The sequence below is a fragment of the Rhinolophus sinicus genome, chromosome 12, assembly GCF_057876585.1.
Source record: "Rhinolophus sinicus isolate RSI-liver-muscle chromosome 12, RSI-T2T, whole genome shotgun sequence".
In the NCBI taxonomy this organism is placed as follows: domain Eukaryota; kingdom Metazoa; phylum Chordata; class Mammalia; order Chiroptera; family Rhinolophidae; genus Rhinolophus; species Rhinolophus sinicus.
This window is the reverse complement of record NC_142512.1, coordinates 39121208-39142592: the sequence shown is the minus strand read 5'-3', so window position 1 is coordinate 39142592 and position 21385 is coordinate 39121208. Positions and strand designations below refer to the sequence as shown.

The window sequence follows — 21385 nt, the reverse complement described above, 5'->3', positions numbered from 1 at the left end:
AGCAGGTGTTTGCTCTGAGGACACTTGCCTACTAGATGAATGTGAGCTTCTGTCAGTGTCTCATGGGAAAAGAAAACACCCAGAACCTCCTCAACAGGGGAACTTAACAGGAGATTCTCCCTTCGTAAAGATGGGACCCCAAAGGACTGCATCTTCACTGCAAGGGTGAACCAGGAGTAAACCTGTCCTCTCGTCCCTTGGGTGTAAGGTTAATGGAGATAGATTCTAGGCTCAGACCATAAGTAGATTTTTTTCACATGGAATGTCAAGTAGGACATTGAAAGCCATGTGAAACCCAGGAAAAGTCCTGGCTGTGTGGATCCGTCCCTCACAACAGAGCACTCTTAACATCCTGACCCCTGCCCACCAAATGCCAATAGCACGTCCTCATCATTGTGATAAACAGAAAGACCTCCACACATTTCCAGAATGTGCCCATGGAGAACCACTGTCAAGTTAACAGGGATCTATTTGTATAGGACTTTATTGTGAAAAGGTCGATTTTATCTTGAGGGCGAGAGGAAAACCATTGAAAAGTTTAAGCCAAGAAATGCCATCACTCACTTTGCCTTCGGGAAAGATCCCTCTAACTAAATTGTGGAGGATGAATTAGACGGGGCTAGGCTGGAGGCAAGAACACCAGTTTGGAGGCTGCTGTGGACCTCTAAGTGAGAAATTATGGTTACCTACACCAAGTGACAGCTGGGCACTGCCTGGACACACGGGCTTTAGAGGCAGGATGGCCTGTCTGCAGAGCCCAAGGTCTCAAGTCTTAGTTCTGCCCACCATTGAATAGGACGAGACTTTGGACAGGTTATTCAACCTCCACCAGCCTCAGGCTCCTCATCTGCAAAATGGAGCTAAGACTAAATGGAATAATACATCTGAATGGTATACACATTTGGAAAAGAAGGAGGAGCCAACGATGATTCCCAAGTTTCTGGCTGTGGGCAGGTGAGGCCAACAATTGGCTGGAGAGAGTCAAGAAAAAAGAGAAGGAGCTGGGTGTGGCAGCAGCCTGAGAAGCCCGGTGGGCAAGGAAGGAAAGAGAGGCCCAGCAGGCCACGGGATGTTTGGGTCTAGACCTTAGAAGAGCAATCCTTGCAATTTGGGACTCAACAACTATGGTAGCCAGTCTCCAAAGACAGCTCCCAAAGACCCAGGACTCCTCATAATCATTGAATCTGGGCTGGCCTGTGACTCCCTTTAATACAGCGGAAGTGATGCTATACCAGGTCCAGAAGTAAACCTTAACAAGACTTGGAAGCTTCTACTCTTGTGCTCTTGGGCCCCCTAACCTCCCGGGTGAGAAATCAGCTACTCTGCTGTACAGGCCACCTGGAGGAAGAGACCTTGGCATGGAAAGAGAGACCTCCAGCTGACCCAGCATTCCAGCTGTTCCCACCAGGGTGTGAGATGAGTGAGCTAGACATCTTGAACATTCTAGCCCCAGTCACCTTCTGACGGCAGCCACATGAGACACCCCAAGTGAGACAGCAGAACTGTCCAGCTGAGCCACCATCAACCCAGAGGGCCATGAGAAGTTATGAAATAGTCGTTGTTTTTAGCCACTAAGTTTGAAATAATTTCAGTAAAAGCAGTAAATCCCCAAATGAAAATATATGGATAAAATCTAAGCCCAGGTGTATAGAGGGAAGAGAAGAGGGCTCAGGGGAGACCCAAGGAACTCCACGTGTAAGGATCAACCTGAGGGAGAAGGCCAGCAAGACTTAAGAAAGGGGACAGAGGGAAATCCTGAGAGCATAGTGTTTTGGAAACAGCAATAAGTGTTCAAGAAGGAAGAACAGTCAGAAATATCAAATGCCAGAGCGAGGAAAAGTAAGATAAGTGTCCCTTGGACTTGGTAACAAGGGAGTTAGTGCCCTTGATAAGAACGGTTTCAATGAGTAATGAGGGCAGAAGCCAGGTGCACTGTGTTGAAGAATGAAAGGGAAACACAGAACAACAAAACCAGACCAACTGAAGTTACACATACCGGGGGTGCCAAAAAAAATGTATACAAGTGAACACTTCGGTCAATGTTGCTCAAGCAGTAGTTTCCCATAATCAGAAGCATCTGGACCCTGATGGTAACCACTTTGAGCACCTCTAGTCATTGCAGAAGTCACACGTGACTTTTTTTTATCTTTTGTTATCAGTATATATTGAGTATTACAATTTTAATAGTTTTTTCCTTTCTTAAAATGTGTATACTTTTTTTTGGCACCCTCTGTATATATAGCAAAAGTTCACAGAAATGCATAGAAATGATACCACACTCAGGAAAGTGGTTGCCTCTGGGGAGAAAGGAGAAGGGTGTGATCAGAGACAGGTGCCAGAGGCCTCAGCTACAGGGTAAGTTTTCATTTCTTAAGCGGGGTGGTGGAGACACGGGTGTTCATTATATTACTCTTTAAACTTTTTGTATGGTTGAAATACTACACAATATTACATTTAAAATAACTTAACAAGAGTGAATGATGGGGATACACAGGATATTTGCAAAATGCAAAAATCACCACATACTAACTGCAAAGAGAAAAAAATGTGTCTTTTCAATGGATAGATTTGGTAGTCCCCCCTTAACTAACAGTCAAACTCAGCCATCACTAATATGGGCCAATCTCTCAGTGTAATGCTATTAAAGCAGCACCTCTAAACTATTCTTCTCTAGAATATTTACACTCTAAAAAACCACTGGAACCAGGTTGTCCAGTTTGGGAGCCACTAGGTACTGTGGCTATTAAACAATTAAAACGTGTGTGTGTGTGTGTGTGAGAGAGAGAGAGAGAGAGAGAGAGAGAGAGAGAGAGAGAGAGAACAAAAGCAAATTTAGCGAAATATTATAGAATCTAGAAACTTTGGAGTATTCATTGTACCAAGCTTTCAACATTTCTACGTTTGAAATTTTTCATGACGAGAAGTTGGGGAAACAAGACAAAATAAAAAAGGAATGAATGGAAGGTGAGGCAATTGAGACAGTAAGTGGAGCCAACTCTTTGAAGAAGTTTGGTTATGAACTGAAGTGAGAGAGGGGACAGTAGCTAGAGCAGGCATGTGGGGAATAAGGAAAGTGTTTTTAAAAATAGAGACTCGAGAAGGTTTAAATGCTAAATGGGAAATAGCCAGTAGAGAGGGAGAGAATGGAAGATGCAAGTTATTCTGATCAAATTTCTGGCTCATGCCTGGGGACAGACTCTCCCAAAGAGATTCAAGAGATCCCCAAGAAATGCTCTAACACCCTCTCCCTGTCCCACACCTCCTCCCTATTCCCAAGCTTGGTGAGGAAGTAATCTTGGTGGTGACACCTAGTGGATGAATAGGGCACTGCTTCAATTCTTCACTCTCCTCTCTTCAGGCACCTGCTCAACAGGGCATCTTAACTACGTTGCTGGTCAAAGGATTGTCACCCCTTTGTTCATTGCTAGACCAGCCTAAGAGGTACAATGCTACTAAATAAGGTCATCTTCTCCCCACCCAGCCCACAGAACCCTTGAACCATTTCTTGTGTCTCTCGGCCACGCTCTACACAAGAGGCAGACTACAGGTGGGGGGGGGGGGACCGGAAAGGATAGTCCTCCCAGGTACAGTCAAGCTGCCACTGCAGCCTGGTAAGCACAGGGTGGACGTTTCTGAGCTATTCAAGATTCCAGGATTGTGCAGAACTTAAACTGTGGCTCCGGAGTCAGAAAACTGGATTCAAATCCCTGCGAGCTGTGAGACTCAGGGCTGGAAACTTGGCCTCTCTGTGCCTCTGATAAGAAATCTCTCAAGACCTGAAAAGTAGAGCTGATGGAGCCAAAATCTTGGATTCATTGGGAATCCAAGAGAATGCACATAAAGCCCAACATAGTGAGTGACAACACTCTTCCAAATGTCAACTCTTTATCATCACCCCTAAAAGACGACGGATGGGTCTAACGATGCTGAGCAGGGGACAAGTGGAATAACCCATATCCCTTTTTCTGCCCTACCTAACTCCCCACTTCCACACGTTTGCCATCAAACCCTACGCTGCTTCAAGACCTGGGTCACCTCTTCCAAAAAGTTTTCTTTTATTGTGCCCCATCCACCATCCCCAGACTGGTAAAGAATCTCCTTGGCTTAATTCCCAGAGCACTTATCATCTTATGTCTTGTCCCACTCTACAGCTCCTATTTCAACCAACCTAATTTATTAATTCAGCAAATATGTATTGAGTGTCTTCTCTGTGCCAGGTATTGTTCTAAGTACCGAGTAGTGAACAGGACAGACTCGGAGCTAACATTCCGGCGGGAGAGTAACCATGAAGCAAATACACAAAGAAGTATCTATAATGTCAGGTAGTGATGAGAGCCTTGAAGGAAATACAGGATAAGGGGATAGAGAGTGAAGGGTGGGGTGGGGTGGGGTGGGGTGGATCAGAGTGGTCAGGAAAGGCTCAGGGAAGAGCAAAGGTAAAAATCCCTGAGACAAGAATGGACAGTAAAGTGATGAGCGTGGCTGGAGTGGAGTGAGGGGAGAGGGGGTAGGAGATGGGGGCGGAGAGAGAGGAGTTTGATTTTTAACCGAAGTGTTATCAAAAACAGGGGAGTGTTATAATCTGAACTGTTTTAGTTGAGGTATAAAATAACTCCAGTGAAATCTATAAATCTCACATGAACTACTCAGTGACCACACACGTGTAACCACCCCCCAGGTCAACCTACAGAACATCTCTATCACCACAGAGGGCTTCTCCATACCCCTCCCCAATCAATACTCTCTCCCATCCCATTGAGTATCTACTATTTTTACTTCTAACCCCATAGATTAATTTTGCCTGATCTTGAACTTCTCTTAAATGGAATAATACAGTATGTAAGTCTTATGTGTCTGGCTTCTTTTCCTCGGTATTATGTCTGTGAGAGTCATTCATGCAGGTAGTCGTCATTGGTTCTTTTGTGTGGCTAGGTGGTATTCCACTATAAGAATATTCCACAATCGATTTATCCATTCCCTTGTGGAAGGACTCTTGGGTTTTTTCCAAATTCTTTATCGTGAATAAAATGGCTATGATCATTGGTGTACGTGTCTTTTAGTGGACATAGTTACTAATTTCTCTTGGGCATACACCTAGGAGTGGAAATGCTAGGTCAGAATTGAGGTATACATTTAGTTGTAGTAGATTCTACCAGACACTTTGCCAAAGTGGTTGTACCACTTTACACTCCCACCAGTGGTATATAAAAGTCCCAGTTGCTCCACATCCTCACTGACACTTGGCATTGCCTCTCTTTTTAATTTTATCCATACATGATCTGATTTAGGTTTTTAGAAGAGTACCCTGGCTGCAGTGTGGAGAACTCCCTGGTGGAGTTAGGGGTGGGTTGGAGAGAGGCAGCTGAGAGCCCAGGTAGGAGACTCATGTAATCATCCATGGAAGACATGAGAGTGGTTTGGACTCCGTGATAATAAAAGAATCATAGAGAAGTGGAGCAATCCAGGATATATATAGGATATATCCAGGATATATTCTGGAATTGCAGCCAAAAGGACTGGACAATGCGATGAGGGAGGGATGAGAGAAAGAACCATTAAGGGTGACTCCTATATTCTCGCCTAGAAAACCTGGGTAGATGAGACGGTCATTTCCTGAGATGCAGAAGATTGAGGAAATAACGGCTATAGGACGAGGGAAGGTCACGGGCTCGTGTGCAGCTGTGTGAGTACACGATATCGCCTGGAGCTTAGATGCCCCACACCTTAGTACAACTGGTAAATATTGGTTGTGTGAATAGTGCTTGCTGTCTGTAGTGGATGGATCTGGGTTAGAGGCCCACGTCCAACCCCTCATTTTCCCTGTAACTTGGACCTTATGTTAGGACTGCCCAGCCTCCATCTTCCTCCTTACAGTGTTAGAATTAAACAAGATCACATATCTATGGCACCTGGAACATGTAAGAACTAAAATGTGTACTCTTCCAAGTTCCAAGTGACCTGTCTCATGAGGTTGGCACCTTTCCCTCTCATCCACATTTTCAAAGTCACTCCAGAACCATCCTGCTGAGGGGCCCAGTACACTGAGAGGGAGTCCCCTCTCCCTCCATCCGCTCTTCCCCAGCCTCAAAGAAACAGAATGGAGAACAGCAGGTGGGTTGATTCATAGACTTTATCGGCTTTTTCTCCACCCAGCAGTTTCTGCAATGACAACTGAGCCTGTACAGTACACACGGTTCACTCTGTTAAAGCTATGGGCACAGGGACGGGGCGGGGAGGCCCCTGGGAGGGAGGCAGCAGGGCAGGTGTCAAGGCCATGGGCAGGCAGCAGCCAAGACTGGACCAGTGGGCCCCAGTGTCCAGGATGGTCGTGGGAGCTGGAATAAGAAGGCTGCTGAGAGGGGTCAGGGCTGCAGGGAGAGGAGGGCACATCTGCTATTGCAAGGAGGACGCAGGAAGCATGAGGGGGGCCTTGGTCACTGTCTGTAAGGGATGGAAGGGGGTGGGACACAGCGTCTGTGTATGTGGGGCTGGGGGTGGGGAGGAACAAGACAGGCCGCTGTATAAAAGGGACTGTACAACATAACCTATGATACATTGTTTACATATGATACAAGGCTCTTTCCCTCTTTGAGTTTTAAAAAATAAATTTACAATTCCAGAGCTTTTGGTAAAAAATATATACACCCTCAATGCAGGAGTAACAGCTGCTTTTGCTGCTGCTGCTGCTGCTGCCTCTTCAAAAGGGCAAGAGGTGGTGCCAGAAAGGAGGGTGAGGCTGTGCCAGGAAACCTCACCCAGTAGCTGCCAGGAGCCCCTGCAACCCCTCAGCCCTAGAGGCCCTGATGGGAGAGGGAGGGGAGACAGAGAGGTAATGAAGGCATCGCTAGAGTCTAGTCTTCCTTTACAGTCTCCGCCGTTCCCTCCTCCCACTTTGGGGGTCTACCTGCCCCAGATACAGGGGTCCACCCCACCCTAACTCTGATGAGGGGGACCAAGGGGGTGTCAAGACTGGGAAAGGATAAAGATCATGTTCTTGGTGTCAGACATAGAGCCAGAAGGGGGACCATAACTCCCTTCTTAGCAGGGAGACACCCCAGAAGCAGGAGTGTGGGCAGCAGGCGCCCCTAACTCCTGATTCGGCCACACCCCAGCCCACTGTAACACAGAAGGAGGGCCCTATAGGCAGCTTAGGCCTGTGTTTCCCTGAGCATCTTTTACCCTCTCACTGGAGCCCACCCAGGGACCTTCGGAAGGCCTGACTGGGGGACTGCCAAGGGCTGGTGGGTCACCCCTCCCACCTGCTTCTACTCCCTGTCCTCCTGAGCAGCTTTGCCCACAAGCCTGGGGATGCAGGGCGGCATGAGGAACCGAGAAGGGAGGTGGGGGTGCAGAAAGCACCGACCCAGGGGCAGAGTCAGTCGACTAGGGTAGCACCAAACAGAAGGACCACCCCCAGCACACACAACACCCTCCCTCAATTACCCGATGCACTCCTGCTCCTTCAAGAGCGACACATGCACACGCACGCACGCACACAGACACGAGGGCAATATAATATGGGGGGGTACGTCCAGGGGTCCCAGCACTGACGAGGAAGAAGGCGGACAGGTGGTGGAGAGGAAGGCTGCCAGTCCCTCCCCCAATTCCGTTCTGCGAGATGGGGGGTGGGGTGGGCTTTGCTTCCTGCTTGGGAAGAGGAGGTTGGAAACTCCTATCTCAGAAACAGACCTCGATGGGAGGGGACAGAGGAAGGAACTCTCTGCCCCCTTTCCCTGCCAGGGCAGAAAGCAGCAGAGTGTGGTTTGGGCTTGCAGGAGCAATGGGGAGAAGACTTCAGCAGGATGAACAGGCTTATGCGTCCAGAGGGAAAGTCCATCCAACTCCTTCCTGTGGGGCGGGAAGTTGCTCCAGGGGAAAGATGTCAGAGGTGGGGTGGGACATCGTGCAAAGTGCTTGAGTGCCAGGTGCCCGAGAACCCTGGTGGGGGCCGACTAAAACCTGTGTTCTCACTGACTATTCGCCTCCAGCTTGTAGGAAAGCTCGAAGAGGAGGTTCTGGTTGTCGATGACTTGGAACTGGCGCACGTAGGCCTTGGTCTGTAGGTGATGGGGGGACGCCTCCATATCCAGGCCTGGGGTATAATGAGAGACTGGTGGTCAGGCTGCCAGCCTCCTTCTTCCTCTACACACACACACACCAGCTGGAGGAGAAGGGTGCAGACTGGGAAAAGTGTTGGGCAGAAGGGCCCCCGGGGAGGTCGAAGGAGAGAATGGAGAACTGACAAGTAGCAGGAAGTAAACATTTGAACAGGGAGTTCTCCCTGAACCCTCCCGCTGAGGCAAAGCTCTACCTGTAATACTCTCGGAACTCTGGGTACTCACACAGGGGCCGGCTCCGGTATTTGCGGACTGTCCTCACTTTTTCAGCCACTGAATGCTGGGAGAGGACAAGGAATGAGCCCTGAAAAGGGCACAGAAAGACACTCCCCCCCTCTTATGCTCGCCTTCCTCCAACCTCCAACTCTGTTGGTTTTACTTCCTCCAGTCCCCAATTCTGGAGGGTCTCTGAAAGACCAAAGAAGTGGGTGTAACAGGGTGCCAGATGAGGCGGAGGTAGCAGAGTTGCCCCCCAAGCTGCCTGCCAGATCTGCCACCCGTGGGCGGGTTGCCACAGCGATGCCACCAGGGAGATAGTCGGGAGTCTGTCAGGCAAGCTGGGCACCATGGAGAAAGGCTGCTGTCTTTAGGGGGGTGCCAGGAGAGGGGGAGGATGCCAGTCCCCCACTTACAGGACTGGGGTTGGCAGTGCCACTCACCAGCTTCTCAATGTTCACCAAACCATCCACAAGGGTCTTACTCCCCTCATGTAGGAAAGTCAGGTCTAGGGGACAGGGAAAGAAGCAAGTGAGTAAAAGAGAAGGTCCCCTGGACTCCACCCAATCTTGGGGCTCCTCTCCTCTGGGCACTCAGAGCTGCGCAGGGAGGGGGCTGAGAGTCAGAACTCGGGCATGAAAAATGTGGATGAGGAGCATAATTTGGGAAGACTCACCTTTGAGAATCAGAGGCACAAAAGGAATCACAGGGGCTTTCATCTTGGAGATCACTTCTCGGTAGCTTTTGTGGTTCCTGCAAGGGTCCTGGCATTCCACAGCAGAGGGAGAAAGGGACAGATAGGCCCAGTGTACCCAAAGGCATGAAGGATTCCCTCCTTCATGCCACTGCGCTAGCTACATCTCCAATCGATAGGGGTGTGAATGGGCATCTAGCTGGGGGTGTGCTGGGGAGAAGCTTGACTGCTCTCTCTGCAACTCCAGGGAAAACAGGGTAGCAATCCTCCAGCATGGTGGGGAGGAGGGGCGGGGGTCCAAAGCACTAAAACCCTTGAAAGGGAAGCTTGAGAAAGGTTTATGGGAACAGAGAGACTCTGAGGTGCAAGTCCAGGGGCAGAAAAAAGAGCCAAACCCACTCACTGTCAGGTTCTCAAATTTGCGGAACAAGTTCTTGAATTTCCCTGGCAGCTTCTGCAGAGTTTGAAGGAAGGAGAAGAAATGTCAGAGTGGAGCTCCTAGGGTTTCATGGGAGCTTCTGACTAATCCCCAGGTGTTAGAGGGGGAAAGCGCCTGAGTGTCTCGCAGGGGACTGGGAAGCTGGTGGATGGGGCAGTGGAGTCACCCTTGGCTGGATCTGGGGAGCTGGAAGCAGCCCAGAGGAATGAATTATTCTGGGGAAACGGAAGCCTCTGCTTATGCATATGGCATGCACAAAGGCGCCTCACTGAGTGCTGGATGAAATCCGGCAGCCAAGTCGGTGACCTGGCCTGGGATGCCTGCCCTCCCACTCGGGCGGGATTCCGAAGACGAATCCGCACCAGGACAGGGTCCATTAGCCGAGCTGTGTGCCCTGGACTGTATCTGCCAGAAGAGGGCGCCTCCTTCCAACCGGGACGAGCCCGGGATGTCAAGACTGAGGCTGGAGGCCAAGGTCCCCAGGTGGGCCAGCAAAGGTGGGAGGAGAGGAAAGGGAAGAGGTCGCATCACCTCCCAGGTGAGCCGCAGGCGGCTGACCGCGGCGTTGTCCAGCCCCATGACCACGGCGTAGAAGGACAGCAGGTCCTGGTTTTGCTTGCAGCTGCGGGGGTGGGAGGCGGGTCAGGAGGCGGCCAGGGGGCGGTGGCCACGCCCCGACGCCCCGGCTTCCCCTCTCCCGCCCGCCGCACTCACATGGCTGCGATCTTGATGAACTTCTTGAGCAGCTGCGCGCGCTTGCCCGCGGCCTCGCAGAGCAGAACCTCGGTGGCCACCCAGTGGGTGACTTCGCTGCAACGCTGCAGCAGAAGCTCCAGGTTGGCCGTCTCCCGGCGGCCGCGCTCCCCGTGGAACACGTAGTCCACGAACTCCAGCTGCACCCAAGTGGCGGAGGGGCGGCCAAGGCGGAGGGGGTGTGGGTGGGAAGATGGCAGTGCCAAGCGGTGAGGAGGGAATAGCAGGAGGGCGGGGGTGGGAGGGGTGGAAAATAGAAGAAGAAAAAAGCGGGGACAGGACAGGATGCAACAGAGATGGGGGGGGGAAACAGCCAATATGAATAATACTCTCCCATCTATTGAGCATTTACTAGGTGCCAAACGCTTGAACCATCTGATAGACATTATTGTCACTGCTTGATTTTATTTCCTTAATAGAGAATATTTTTTAAACACTAACGGTGAGTCGGGTTCTGTGTAAGCAGCGCTTGGGCCCTGAACCTCCCTGCGAGGGGGTCTCTGTTATTTTTCAGATGAGGGCCCAAAGGCTTAGGGAGGTTCTGGCAACGCCCTGACAGGGCAGACTGCAAAGTGGACATTCTCACCAGGGGCTGCAGCTGCACACACTGCCACCCTCCAGCCCCCCCCCCTCCCCGCCCAGCCGCAGCCTCAGCCCCCACCTCGTGCACACATCGGAACAGCTCCCAGTGGAAGGCAGTAAGATGGTTGGCAATGTCCTCGGGCTCCACGCGGTGAATCTCTGTGTCTCCAGGGGAGACCTGGATTTCCTCCGGGAGAGGCACCTGACGGCAAGCAGGGGCACAGGGCTGGGCTCCCGCGTGGGCGGGTGAGTTTCTGCTCCCAGCCCCTCCCAGCCCTCACTCCCAGCCAAGGCCTTGCGAAGGCCTTCTTACCAGGGCCTCATAGCTGTCCCGGGTGCAGGCAAACAGGTGGCTGTTGATGCCCAGCGTGGTGAAGACACAGTCTTCAGTCGGCTGGAGAAGGACCTTCTCTGCAGAAGAACGAGCTGCTCTGCCTCAGCCCTGGCCACCGGCCCCCTCACATACCCCAGCCACTGTCACCACCCCATCCAGAAACTCCTCACCCCGCACGGACATATTCGAGACTAATGGGTCTCATATTATCACCAGTTTACGCCATATTTTTCTGAAATTTTTCAAATAATGATTTCTTTTGCATTTTTAACCTCTTTTTTGCTCCCAATGTTTTTCACAGCTCTCCTCTCATCCTTTCATCCCTGTGACACTGGAAAAGCAGGATTTTTGTCCCCATCTTAGAGTGAAATAAGGCTATGTCTACTACATTGCAGGCTTTTTGCCTTCCCACAGGGATTGGAGGCCCACCCTGTGTCTTCAGCCTCAAAAACATAGATCCCGTGGTACTCAATGGGGTTAAAGGACTAGATCCCAAGGTGAGTAAGAGGCAAGCATCCAGATCAGCATCCAAGTGTCCTGGACCAGTGCTTCCCAAATTTTAATGTGCATAGAATAGCCTGGGGATCTTGTTAAAAGGTACCTTCCAATTCAGCAGGTGTGGAGTGGGGTCTGAAATACTGCATTTGTAATAAGCTCCCAGGTGATGCTCAGGCGTGGTCCCAGTATCACACTCGTAGGAGCCAGAGCCTAGAGGTCAGTCTTTACCCTGCCCCAGGGCACCGGGCTTGTTTCTCTCCCCAGCCCAGCTTTTCCTGACCCTCACCTCCAGAGGAGGCCACAGCTACCAGGATGAGGGCGTCCTCACGGCCCGCAGGCTCCTCTGAGTACTGCAGTTTCTCCGTCACAGAGCCCAGAATGTCCTGCACAGACGCTGACAGGCGGCTTCGTATGGTCACATAAGAGTGGTCAGGCATGTAGACCCGGCAGAAGACTGGATAGAGACAGGAAGGTCGCTGTTTGTCAGATGGCAGAATGGCAACACTGGCACAGTCTCCTCTAGGGCACGTGTGTTCCCCACCCCATCCCACCCCTAACCTTAAATTGGGGGGTTAGCCTCTGAAAAAGGTGCTGTGAAAGGAGTGGTTCTACTACCCGGGGAGATTCCACGGAAGGTGCCCAAGAGCCAGAGACCCTGCAGGGACCCCTGAACCACTCAGGAAGCCCTGCCCCTCCTAATGCCCACACTCACTCTCATCGGAGCCCCGGAAGGCCACTCGGGTCTGCAGACAGGAGTCTATCCGACGGAAGTGGCGGAAGAGTGGCTTCACCTGCTTGCTGGGTGGCTGGGTCTCCTCTGGGATCCTGGCATGGACACAGCTGGGCATCAGGAAGCCCTGCCAGGCATATGGAGTGCCAGGCAGGCAACATTAAGCAGGAATGCCAGAACTGGGTCAAGGATGCACTGGCATCAGGTTCATTCAGAGAGTGGTGAAAGAGGTCAGAAGAGAGGACAATGGCTAGCAGGGGACAACTGTCCAAGTGACCCAAATCCAATGCCACCTCTTCCATGAATTCTTCTTTGATTCACCCCACCCACCAGGAAAGTTCACGTTTTCCCCCTCAACTGCTATAGGACATTGGGCTAATTTGTTTATGTTCGTTCACATCTTATCTCTCCTACAAGATTGAGAGCTTTTGAGGGCTGCGATTAGTTTTTTCTGATTTTTCTTTTTTCATCCTCCAGGTCTAGCACATTGCTTAGTACACGGCAGGTGTAGGTCATCAGCTGTTTGCTGAATTTTGCCAACAAGGACTTTGCAGTCTGGGAGGGAGAGCGATGTGCATCCAGCTACTTCTAACACAAGGCAGGAGGTGTTAGGTGATATAACAAAGGTACAAGGAGAGTTATGGTGGTATGGGGGAGGGAGAAAGCTACTCCTAAAAGGAGTATCTGGGAAACTTTCATTGAGAAGACAGCATTTGACCTGGCCCTGGAAAGACAAGAAGAGAAGGGGGTGGGAGGAGGTCCTTCTGGAATAGACCGTATAAATGACAGCAGGAAGTTGGGAAAGCGTAAGAATTCAAGGAATGGGGTGTACAGAGAGAGTGTCATGGGTATAGGAGGATGTGGGAGAGGAAATGGGAAGGATTATTTAGAAGGCAGAACGGGAAGGGTGTTGAATGCTGTGTTAGGATGTTGCAGCTTTGTCTTGGGGAGCCCTGGATGTTTTTGGAACAGGAGCATGATGTCTTCAAGTTGGAAAGATCTCTCTGGTGTCAGCATAAGAAGGGAGAGGACACAAGACCATACATTGAGGCTCTGGATAGAAAGCTGTGACAATAATCCAGGTGAGAGATCATGAGACCTAAACAAGGGTTGTGGTGTTGGGGACGTAGCGGAGAGAAACTGAAAGGGCCGAAGAGATGGATGGATGGATTGATGGATGGTTGGATGCAGTGGTGTCCTGAAGCTGGCTCACACTGGCTCATGTGAGCAAATGGTTAAAGTTGGGGGTATTTTGCCAACTGGTTTTTAAATAAAGCCATTAAAAAATATATGAGCATGTGTGTTTCTAATCTTACAGTCAAAATATCACCAAAACAATTAGTTTCCTAATTGTTTTACTACATTTTACTATTATCTCTGCTCTTCAGGATATTTACATCTATGGTACTTGTAACGGTGAAAATACTCCATAATGGCCTGGTACTGCACATCTCTTCCCAACTGCACATTCAGTGATGTCATGTCATGTTGGTAGCTTGAAATCAGCCATGGTGACAGAATTTACACCATTGAAATCATCAAAAGCTATAAATCAGGGCTCTTTTTCCTGAAGTGCGCATTGTTACACATTTATCAGTACACCATTGGATCGACAAGTAAGTGGATGGGAGAATGGACAAAAAAATGCCTGAGACAGTGCTTTGTGCTACTCTCCAGTAAGAGAAAGGGACTGAAATAAAGCCATATTGGAGCCAAAAGGCCAGAGGCAGCCCCCGTAAGAAAGGAACCTAGGGGACTTCTTTCCTGTCCCCTTCCCCAACCCATTCCCCTCACTTTAGCTCCACGGTTTCCACAAGCTGGTGCAGCCTCAGTGTGTCATCTCGGAGGTCCTGGTAAAGGGACTCATCCTTCATAATCAGCAGGTACAGATCCTGGGGAGAGGAGGAGAAACGTGAGGGCAGGGCTCTCATCCCAAGCATCACTCTCTGTAAGGGCTGGAGCAGGGTCTCCATGCCTTCGAGTATAGAAGAACCATATAAGTTAAGGCCCACTGGCATCTTTTTCTTCCAGCGTCCAGCTTGATGGTATGGCTCCTTCAATGGGGCCCCCTTCCAGACTTAATAGCCTGCTCACCCGCCTTCTCTTCCCAGGCCCACCTTGATGATGCGGCCAGCCCCCTCTTCCTCCTGCAGCAGTCCCTGGTAGGTGTCCAAGAAATGAAGGAGCATGGCTAGACAGGCCTGCTTCCGGCCCAGCCCCTCAGGGCCCTCCATGCCTCCTGCCCAAACAAAGCTGACCCCCAAGTTAAGAAAAAGCCCTGGGCAGGCAGACCTGAGGAAACTGGGAAGGAAGATGGGAGGCTAAGCTACTTCCAAATATTCTATAGGTTTGGGGCCAGGGAGAAAGGAGATCCAGGGGTCCTTGGAACCAAGATCCCCTCATGACCCAGCCCAGGTTTTTGCTGAGTAGGCAGGGATGGCACCCACTTGACCACATCCAAGCTCCTGCTTCTTTGAATTTCACTTGAGGATATCCTGGCTGGACCCACCCAACCTCTGACCAGCCCATGCCTGGAGCTCATAGCAGGCTAATAAAAGCCAATGGTGCTTACAACAAACCTGACCATACCCCAGTGTAAGGCCTGGTGTTTCGAAGAGAGCCTATGATATTCTACTCAGCCTGACATTTATAATTAGGTCTTAAAATAACTCAGTGAGAGGCCCTGTGCTTACACGAGACCCTATGAATAGCCCAGCCAGTGACTTGTCTCTAGTAGACCCTAATGAAGCCCAGCCATGACCCGATGTTTACATCAGACCCTGTAATAACTCACTGGGCAACCAGATGTTTAGAGCAACAATTCAGGGGGGAGAAAAGCACTCTTAATAGAATAATAACACCTTACATTTATATAAGGCTTTGCAATCTCCAATGCACTCCCATACCTATCAGATCCATCTCCACAGCAGCCCCGCAGGTAGGCAGAGCAGGTGCTATTCACCCCCATTTTACAGAAGAGGAAACTGAGGCCTTGGAAGTTAAGATGATCTGCCCAAAATTGGTGAGTACAAAAATTGGGGCTGAAACCTAACTGTGTCTTCTACGGGAGAGCTTAGGCCCTGACATCACATGAGGGATGGGGGTAGTGGCTCCCTCCTGACCTCCCCTTTTGCTAGCTCCACAAAAGGATATTACTGGTGTAGCTCCTGCAGAAATTTCTCCGTGGGGAGGAAGAGAGAATGGGTGAGGACGATATCATCCAGCAAGATATCTGTAGAGATCAATTGGCACCACCGATGTCAGGAGGGCACTTCCAGGACCCAGCTTGACACTCACCACTCCCTTCTCTTGACTCCAAGGGTGAGTTTTCGTTAGCTAGGCTGGAGCTCCAGCCACCTGCCCCATCATGCTCTACACAAGCGTGCACACACACACATGTGTGAAGGTTCTGGGCAGCCGCTGCGGGGGTGGGTTTGGCAGCTGCCAAGGCAGCTGGAGGGAAGGAGGGGGCACCCTTTGATGACCACGCCCACTTCAAGCTGGTCAGCTATTACACCAAGCTTGATATCTGCCCCACAAAAGAGGTAGCCCACAGAAGGGTCTCTAGACAAAGAGAACTTCTCAACAGAGGTCGGGGTCAGCAGGGTGCGCGCGCGCGTGTGTGTGTGTGTGTGTGTGTGTGTGTGTGTGTGTGTGTGTGTCCCTCCTCCCCTCCCCACTCCCTACCTAACAGCTTTGAGTTCCAACTAGGCAGGTGAGAACCAGCCCCATTAAAAGGGGGAGGGAGGACTGCCATCTCTTTGATCCTAAAGAGAAACCCTGTGTCTTCTGGATGCCCAGAGATGGAAGGGTTAATGATGGAAGGGTGGAGGGGCGTGGCTCCTCCCACCACACTTTTCCCCCTCCACACCCCCATCTGGGCCTGGCTCAGCCAGTCAGCCAGGTATAAGGTCGCCCTGACTTGCAGCCAGCCCTGGGGTGGGGCAGGGCAGCCTGGCACACACAGACAGGCTGGGTGCAGCGAGGGAGCCAGGAGTCCTCACAAGGACAGGTTAGGGCCAGGTCCCCAGGCACTGCCCCAGGACAAAACCACCAGCCCCTGGCCTCCAATTCTAGCCAGGAAGGTGGAGGAAGAAAACCAACAGGAGACCCTTTACTTCAAGTCTTTCATCTCACAAATGAGAAACCAAGGCCCAGGGACTTGCCTAGAGCTAGACTAGAACCTATACTCCTGAGACTTTGTCCTTTTCTCAATATGCCTGAGGTGAGCAGAGTGTCAGGATAGAGCCAGTGGTCAGATGGGGCTACTTAGATGTTTGAGAGACTGGCTACTTTGGGGTAGCTTCTGTCAGTCCTCTGCTCCCACACACCCTGGGAGGGAACCAAGATGGCTTGAGAACATTGGTTATATCAGAGAATATCAGAGTGGCAGGTTAAGCTGATTCTCATTCACTCTGGGACTGGTTTGGGGTTCCCCAAACCAGTTACTCTGGGAATCCAGCCGCCCAGGCCAGATAATACAGGTGACAGTCAATTCAGGAGTCCCTCCCCAGATAGACTGAACAGAGTCTGTCTGTGGCACCAGGCACCAGAAAGATAGTTTCTCCTTTTTCCTCCTGCCCAGCTATCCCGCTGTGTTCTTAAAGTGATCCCGAGAGCCGCTCCCCCAACCCTGACACCCAGCTCCAGGGATGGGGACTAGGAATAGGGATGCCCCACATCCTTCCTATACCCTTTATCTCACAGGAGAGCTAAGCCAGAGCAAAGGAAGAGGAGCACAGGGCAGAGTGGGGGAGATGCTGCTGTGGGGGTTACAGTTTGGCGTCTGTCTCTTCCAAGACAGGCTCAGGTCCAATGCACAGCCTCCCCAGGGAATGTGTCATAGAGACACAGGGTGTGTGGTGTAGGCGGGAAGTTATGGTTAGGAGAGCTGTGTGTGTCTGATATTTTTCTAATTAAATCCAAAAGGTGTCAGCTCCCCAGGGCAGCTACAGCCTGAGCCAAAGGAAAGGACCTGGGTCTTGAGGAAAATCTAGAGGAGTGGAGCCCCCTTCCACACATCTAGGCTAGGGCTCCCTGCAGAGGTCTGAGAGGAAAGTGTGAAACCCCCAACCAGAACTCCCAGTCCCCAGACCCTGCTGGGCTTAGTGACATTCTGAGAGGCAGACCTAAAGACCAGCTAGTCTTCTACCTCACCCACTAACCAGCAATTTGGGGCCTCAATTTCCTCCAAGTTTCCTTAGGAAGGGTGCTGGTGGGGAGTGGTGAAATAGCATCATCGGTTAGGGAATAAGCCTCTCAGGGTGTGGTTATTATTTCTGAAAGAGGCCGTGTGCTGAGGCCTGCCACTGGAAGGGCGGGAGTTGGAGAGGCTCAGAACCCCCTGGGTGCTGCAAGGGCCTGATGTCTGCTCAGCCACCTCTCCCCCAACAATACCTCTGAGTCAGCCCCCCAACCAGAATGCCTCCCTCGCCACAAGCTGCTAAGGACAATGCATCCCTTTGCCAGAGCCCAAAAGGCAGCTCAGGCCTTGTGCCTGTCTGGCACTGCCCCACTGAGTGGGCCAGCCCTTTGCTCTAGGCTTCTAAACAGAATCGGGGACTCCTGGAAGGTCTTGCAGGGTTGGGCACCTCTGGGGGTGGAGGGGTAGTGGCTCGGGCTGCTCTGGGCAGCTTCCATCTTAGTGTGTCAGGCTCTAATTTTGGGCCCCAGAAGGAGATCATCAACATCAGGGACTGTGGATAAAATGAATCTGTGGATAAAATGTCCAGGGGAAAGGAAGGGTGGCTTAAAGAGAGAAAGGTTTAGCTTCTCCAGCTGTGGGTGAGGCTGCTACAGGGAGGAAGGTGGCACTGGCATCTCTCTTCTGCAGAAGGGTCTGTTCCTCTGATGGGCCCCTACCCCGCTTCAGCTGACCACTCAACCCCGCGTCGAGTCTCCGGCATGGAGCCACCCCTACTCTCCAAGGGCAAGTAAGAGGAACCAGGTGGCGACCCCCTACTCCGGGAGGGATGAGCCGACTCCTTACCTGAGGCGGCGCTGTCCCTGGTGGCCCCTCCCGCCAGTCGCTCCAGAACCCGGTTCAGAAGATGCTCCGGCCGCTCGGGGGCGCCCAGAGGAGCCCAGGGCGGGGAAGTCAGGGGCTCGCCGGGGGAAAGCTCGTCCGAGGAGTACGAGGATGGGGAACGCAGGGGCCCCCCGCCCCCGAGCGGCCCGGGCCCCGGCACCTCCTCTAGCTGCAGCCAACAGGGTCCCCCGCTGCCGAGTTCCTCCGCGACCCCCGCTGGCTCTCCCCCTTCCTCCTCGAGGGGCGGCTCCAGCCCCGGCTCAGCGGGGGGCTCCCGAAGGAAAGCTGGGAGCAGCAGGCGAGACACACTCTGACGCCGCTGCAGCGGCCGCGGTCCCCCGGCTGGACCGCCGCCCCCACCAGGTCCCCCACCCCCTCCAGGCCCGCCGCAGCAACCCTGACCCCCGCCGGGACCTCCCGCCACGGTTCGCCCCGCCAGCTGCGACGTCTGTTTCTTCAGAAATTTCTCCAGTGGCTTCATGCCTCCCCCCCCCCCCCCCCGCCCCTCTCCTAGGGGCTGCCGGGGGACCCAGGTGTCCCAGGCGCGGGCGGGGGGGGCGGGGACAGGATGCTTAAAGCCGAAGGGGCAGAGCGGAGGGCCGTGCCAGGCGTTAGTCTGGGGGCCAGAAGTGCCCGAGGCTCGCTGGCTGCAGTCCAGTGGCCAGTGGCCGGGGGAGGTGCCGGAGGGAAGGGGTGCCCGTTCTTAGAGGACCCCCATGCCGGCTGCAGGCGGAACGCGGCCCGAAGGGTAGGAAGGCTGCAGGGCCAGTGCCCCGGCTCTGCGCTCCAGGGCCGGGCTGCGGCGACAGAGACAGCGGGCGGAGCGCAAAGCTGAGAGGACGCGGCAGCAGCGGCGGCGGCAGCGGCGGCTGCGCTCCTGACGGGGGGAAGGTGGCAGAACTGAGACCGCACCCCCTCCTCAAGTCCCCGCCCAGTCCCCGCCCCTGCCCTTACTGGGCCCACCCCCTGGGCAGCGCAAGGCTTGAATTTGGGCGTTGGGGCTGATCACGAGAGCAACAGTTAGGGCCTGAGTGGGACTGGGTGGAGAGTTCAGAGCAGATGCAGAAATTAAGGGCGAAGGTAAGGGAGTGATACACCAACTGAGAGGGATTCCTGGCTCAGGGGCTTACAGGGACTTTCTAGGGTCATTTCAAGGAACCAGATCTGCAGTCTGCACACCTTGAGTCACTTACCTGTACTCAGATGAGGCCTACAGATTGCTGATTGGGTGTCTGTCACTCTCTACCCGATAGCGTGCTCTTTTGCCATACTCACAGGACCATGTGGTCTTTATCTCTTCTTGCAATAAGGCCTGGGAAGGCCTTGGTGGATTGGCATTGGCCCTGGGGGCAGCACCCGTCTGCCCTTTCTCGTTGGGCACAATGGATGGTGCCTGGCCTGTGAGAGGCAGGTCCTGGCAGGCAGGTAGGAGCCGGGCGGGAGCAGCAGGTTGTGGCAGGTCTAGTTGGGGTGAGGAGAAGAGACAGTAGGTGGGGGGAGGAGACCAGGAGGACCAGGGCAACTAAGCCCAGCTGGCAGCAGGAAGCAGGGCCATGGAGATGGATGACAAGTTCCAGAACTGCCGACTGACACCAAGCAGAGCGCCCCCCAGAGTTGACACAACCATGGAGTGGGGAAAGTGATGTCAGATTCGCATTCCAAATAATCCTTATTCCTGATGCCTATACCAGGAGCATTCGGTCCCTAAGGGTACACTGCCCCAGGAGGAGGGGAGGGGGGTAAAGAGACACACTCAGTGTAAGCACATCAAGATTAAGGTAACAAGGTGGGGAGTGGCACCAGGTTCCAGATGGGCTGAGTCTCTTTGGCCAATGCCCCACCTGTTTACTGAGCACCGACCAGGCAGAGACAGGAATGCTCAGGGCTGGGAGTGGTGGTGGAACTAACCAGGGTGTGCACCACACGTGTCAGTGTGTGCACAGCTGGTCCTGTGTGCTAGAGCATCGTTCACAGAAATAAAGCTTGCACACCCATCTGTTTGTGGATTTGGAAAGGGAACAGTAAACAAGGGAGAGCACAATTTTGACTAACAAGCTGGAATAGAGACCCAAGTACCAGCTTCCTGGGCTCCCTTTATTAGATACCCCAATATCCCTGAGGTTAAGGGAAGGAAACTGGCTGGAGTGGCTTGGAGCTCTCCAGACATTTTATGAACCAAATAAGAAGAGGGGAGGGCTCCACTCCCAGCACATGCCACAGTTACCAGATTAAGCTGGTTGCCTTGGTAACCTTCTCTCTGGGCAGGATTTGGGATTGTCAGGAAGGGGAAGAATTGGGGGGTGTGGAGGGTGTGGGAGCTGGAAATAAAAGGGTCAGGAAGACTTCTGGAAACTGGAAGCTTTGGGTGCAGGACTCCAGGACCTCTCCCACTACTCAGGGGTATCAGGCAGAAATTAATTCAAGACCTTAAATCAGGGAGGAAAGCCAGCATCAAGTCACGGTCCGTCTTGAGCAGCGGTGGTATTTGCCCCAACTGCACACTGAAATCCAGGGGAACTTTTCAAAAATACTGATGCCCAGGCCACACCCCAAACCAATAAGTGCTATCTCTGAGATGGGGCCAAGGTATATGGTATTTTTTGGAAGATCCCCAAGTGATTCAAATAGCCCGTGTTGAAAATCATTGCCCTAGAGGGACATCCCCATCCAAGTGGGCTGCAGATGCTGGGAGACAGCTTTGAGATTGTTGTCTTTGCTGTTCTGAATCACTCAAAAAGTAACTGATCTGTGTGCTGACTCCAAGGGGGAGGAGGGCTAGCAGGGCACCTACACTCTATCATGGAAGAAACTGAAATTGAGGGAGAGATGGAGGCAAAGAACTTTTGAGAAATCAGCCCATGGATTCTAGAAGGGGATGCGGCAAGGCTGATCTGTCTGCCCCTTATACTCTTTCTGCCCACTGAGGCAGGCTGGGAGGGCAGAGAACCTGGGGCCTTTGCTGAGCTTGAGTTTCTTCTTGCTGAGCCAGTTACC

The 21385-nt window shown here is 52.4% G+C and overlaps 1 protein-coding gene across 1 annotated transcript; it reads right to left on the bottom strand.

Moving 5' to 3' along the window:
• Nucleotides 1-6112: 6112 nt before the first annotated feature.
• RAPGEFL1 (Rap guanine nucleotide exchange factor like 1) lies at nucleotides 6113-18989 on the bottom strand. Its single transcript, XM_074319660.2, has 15 exons — nucleotides 18353-18989; nucleotides 15517-15595; nucleotides 14481-14616; nucleotides 14158-14255; nucleotides 12346-12458; nucleotides 11920-12087; nucleotides 11115-11212; nucleotides 10881-11003; nucleotides 10181-10359; nucleotides 9998-10088; nucleotides 9431-9481; nucleotides 9010-9097; nucleotides 8777-8841; nucleotides 8343-8397; nucleotides 6113-8092 (listed from the first exon to the last, which is right to left on the bottom strand). The coding sequence occupies exons 1-15, from the start codon at nucleotides 18870-18872 to the stop codon at nucleotides 7968-7970; spliced, it is 1989 nt and encodes a 662-aa protein (XP_074175761.2). The 5' UTR covers nucleotides 18873-18989; the 3' UTR covers nucleotides 6113-7967.
• Nucleotides 18990-21385: the final 2396 nt, after the last annotated feature.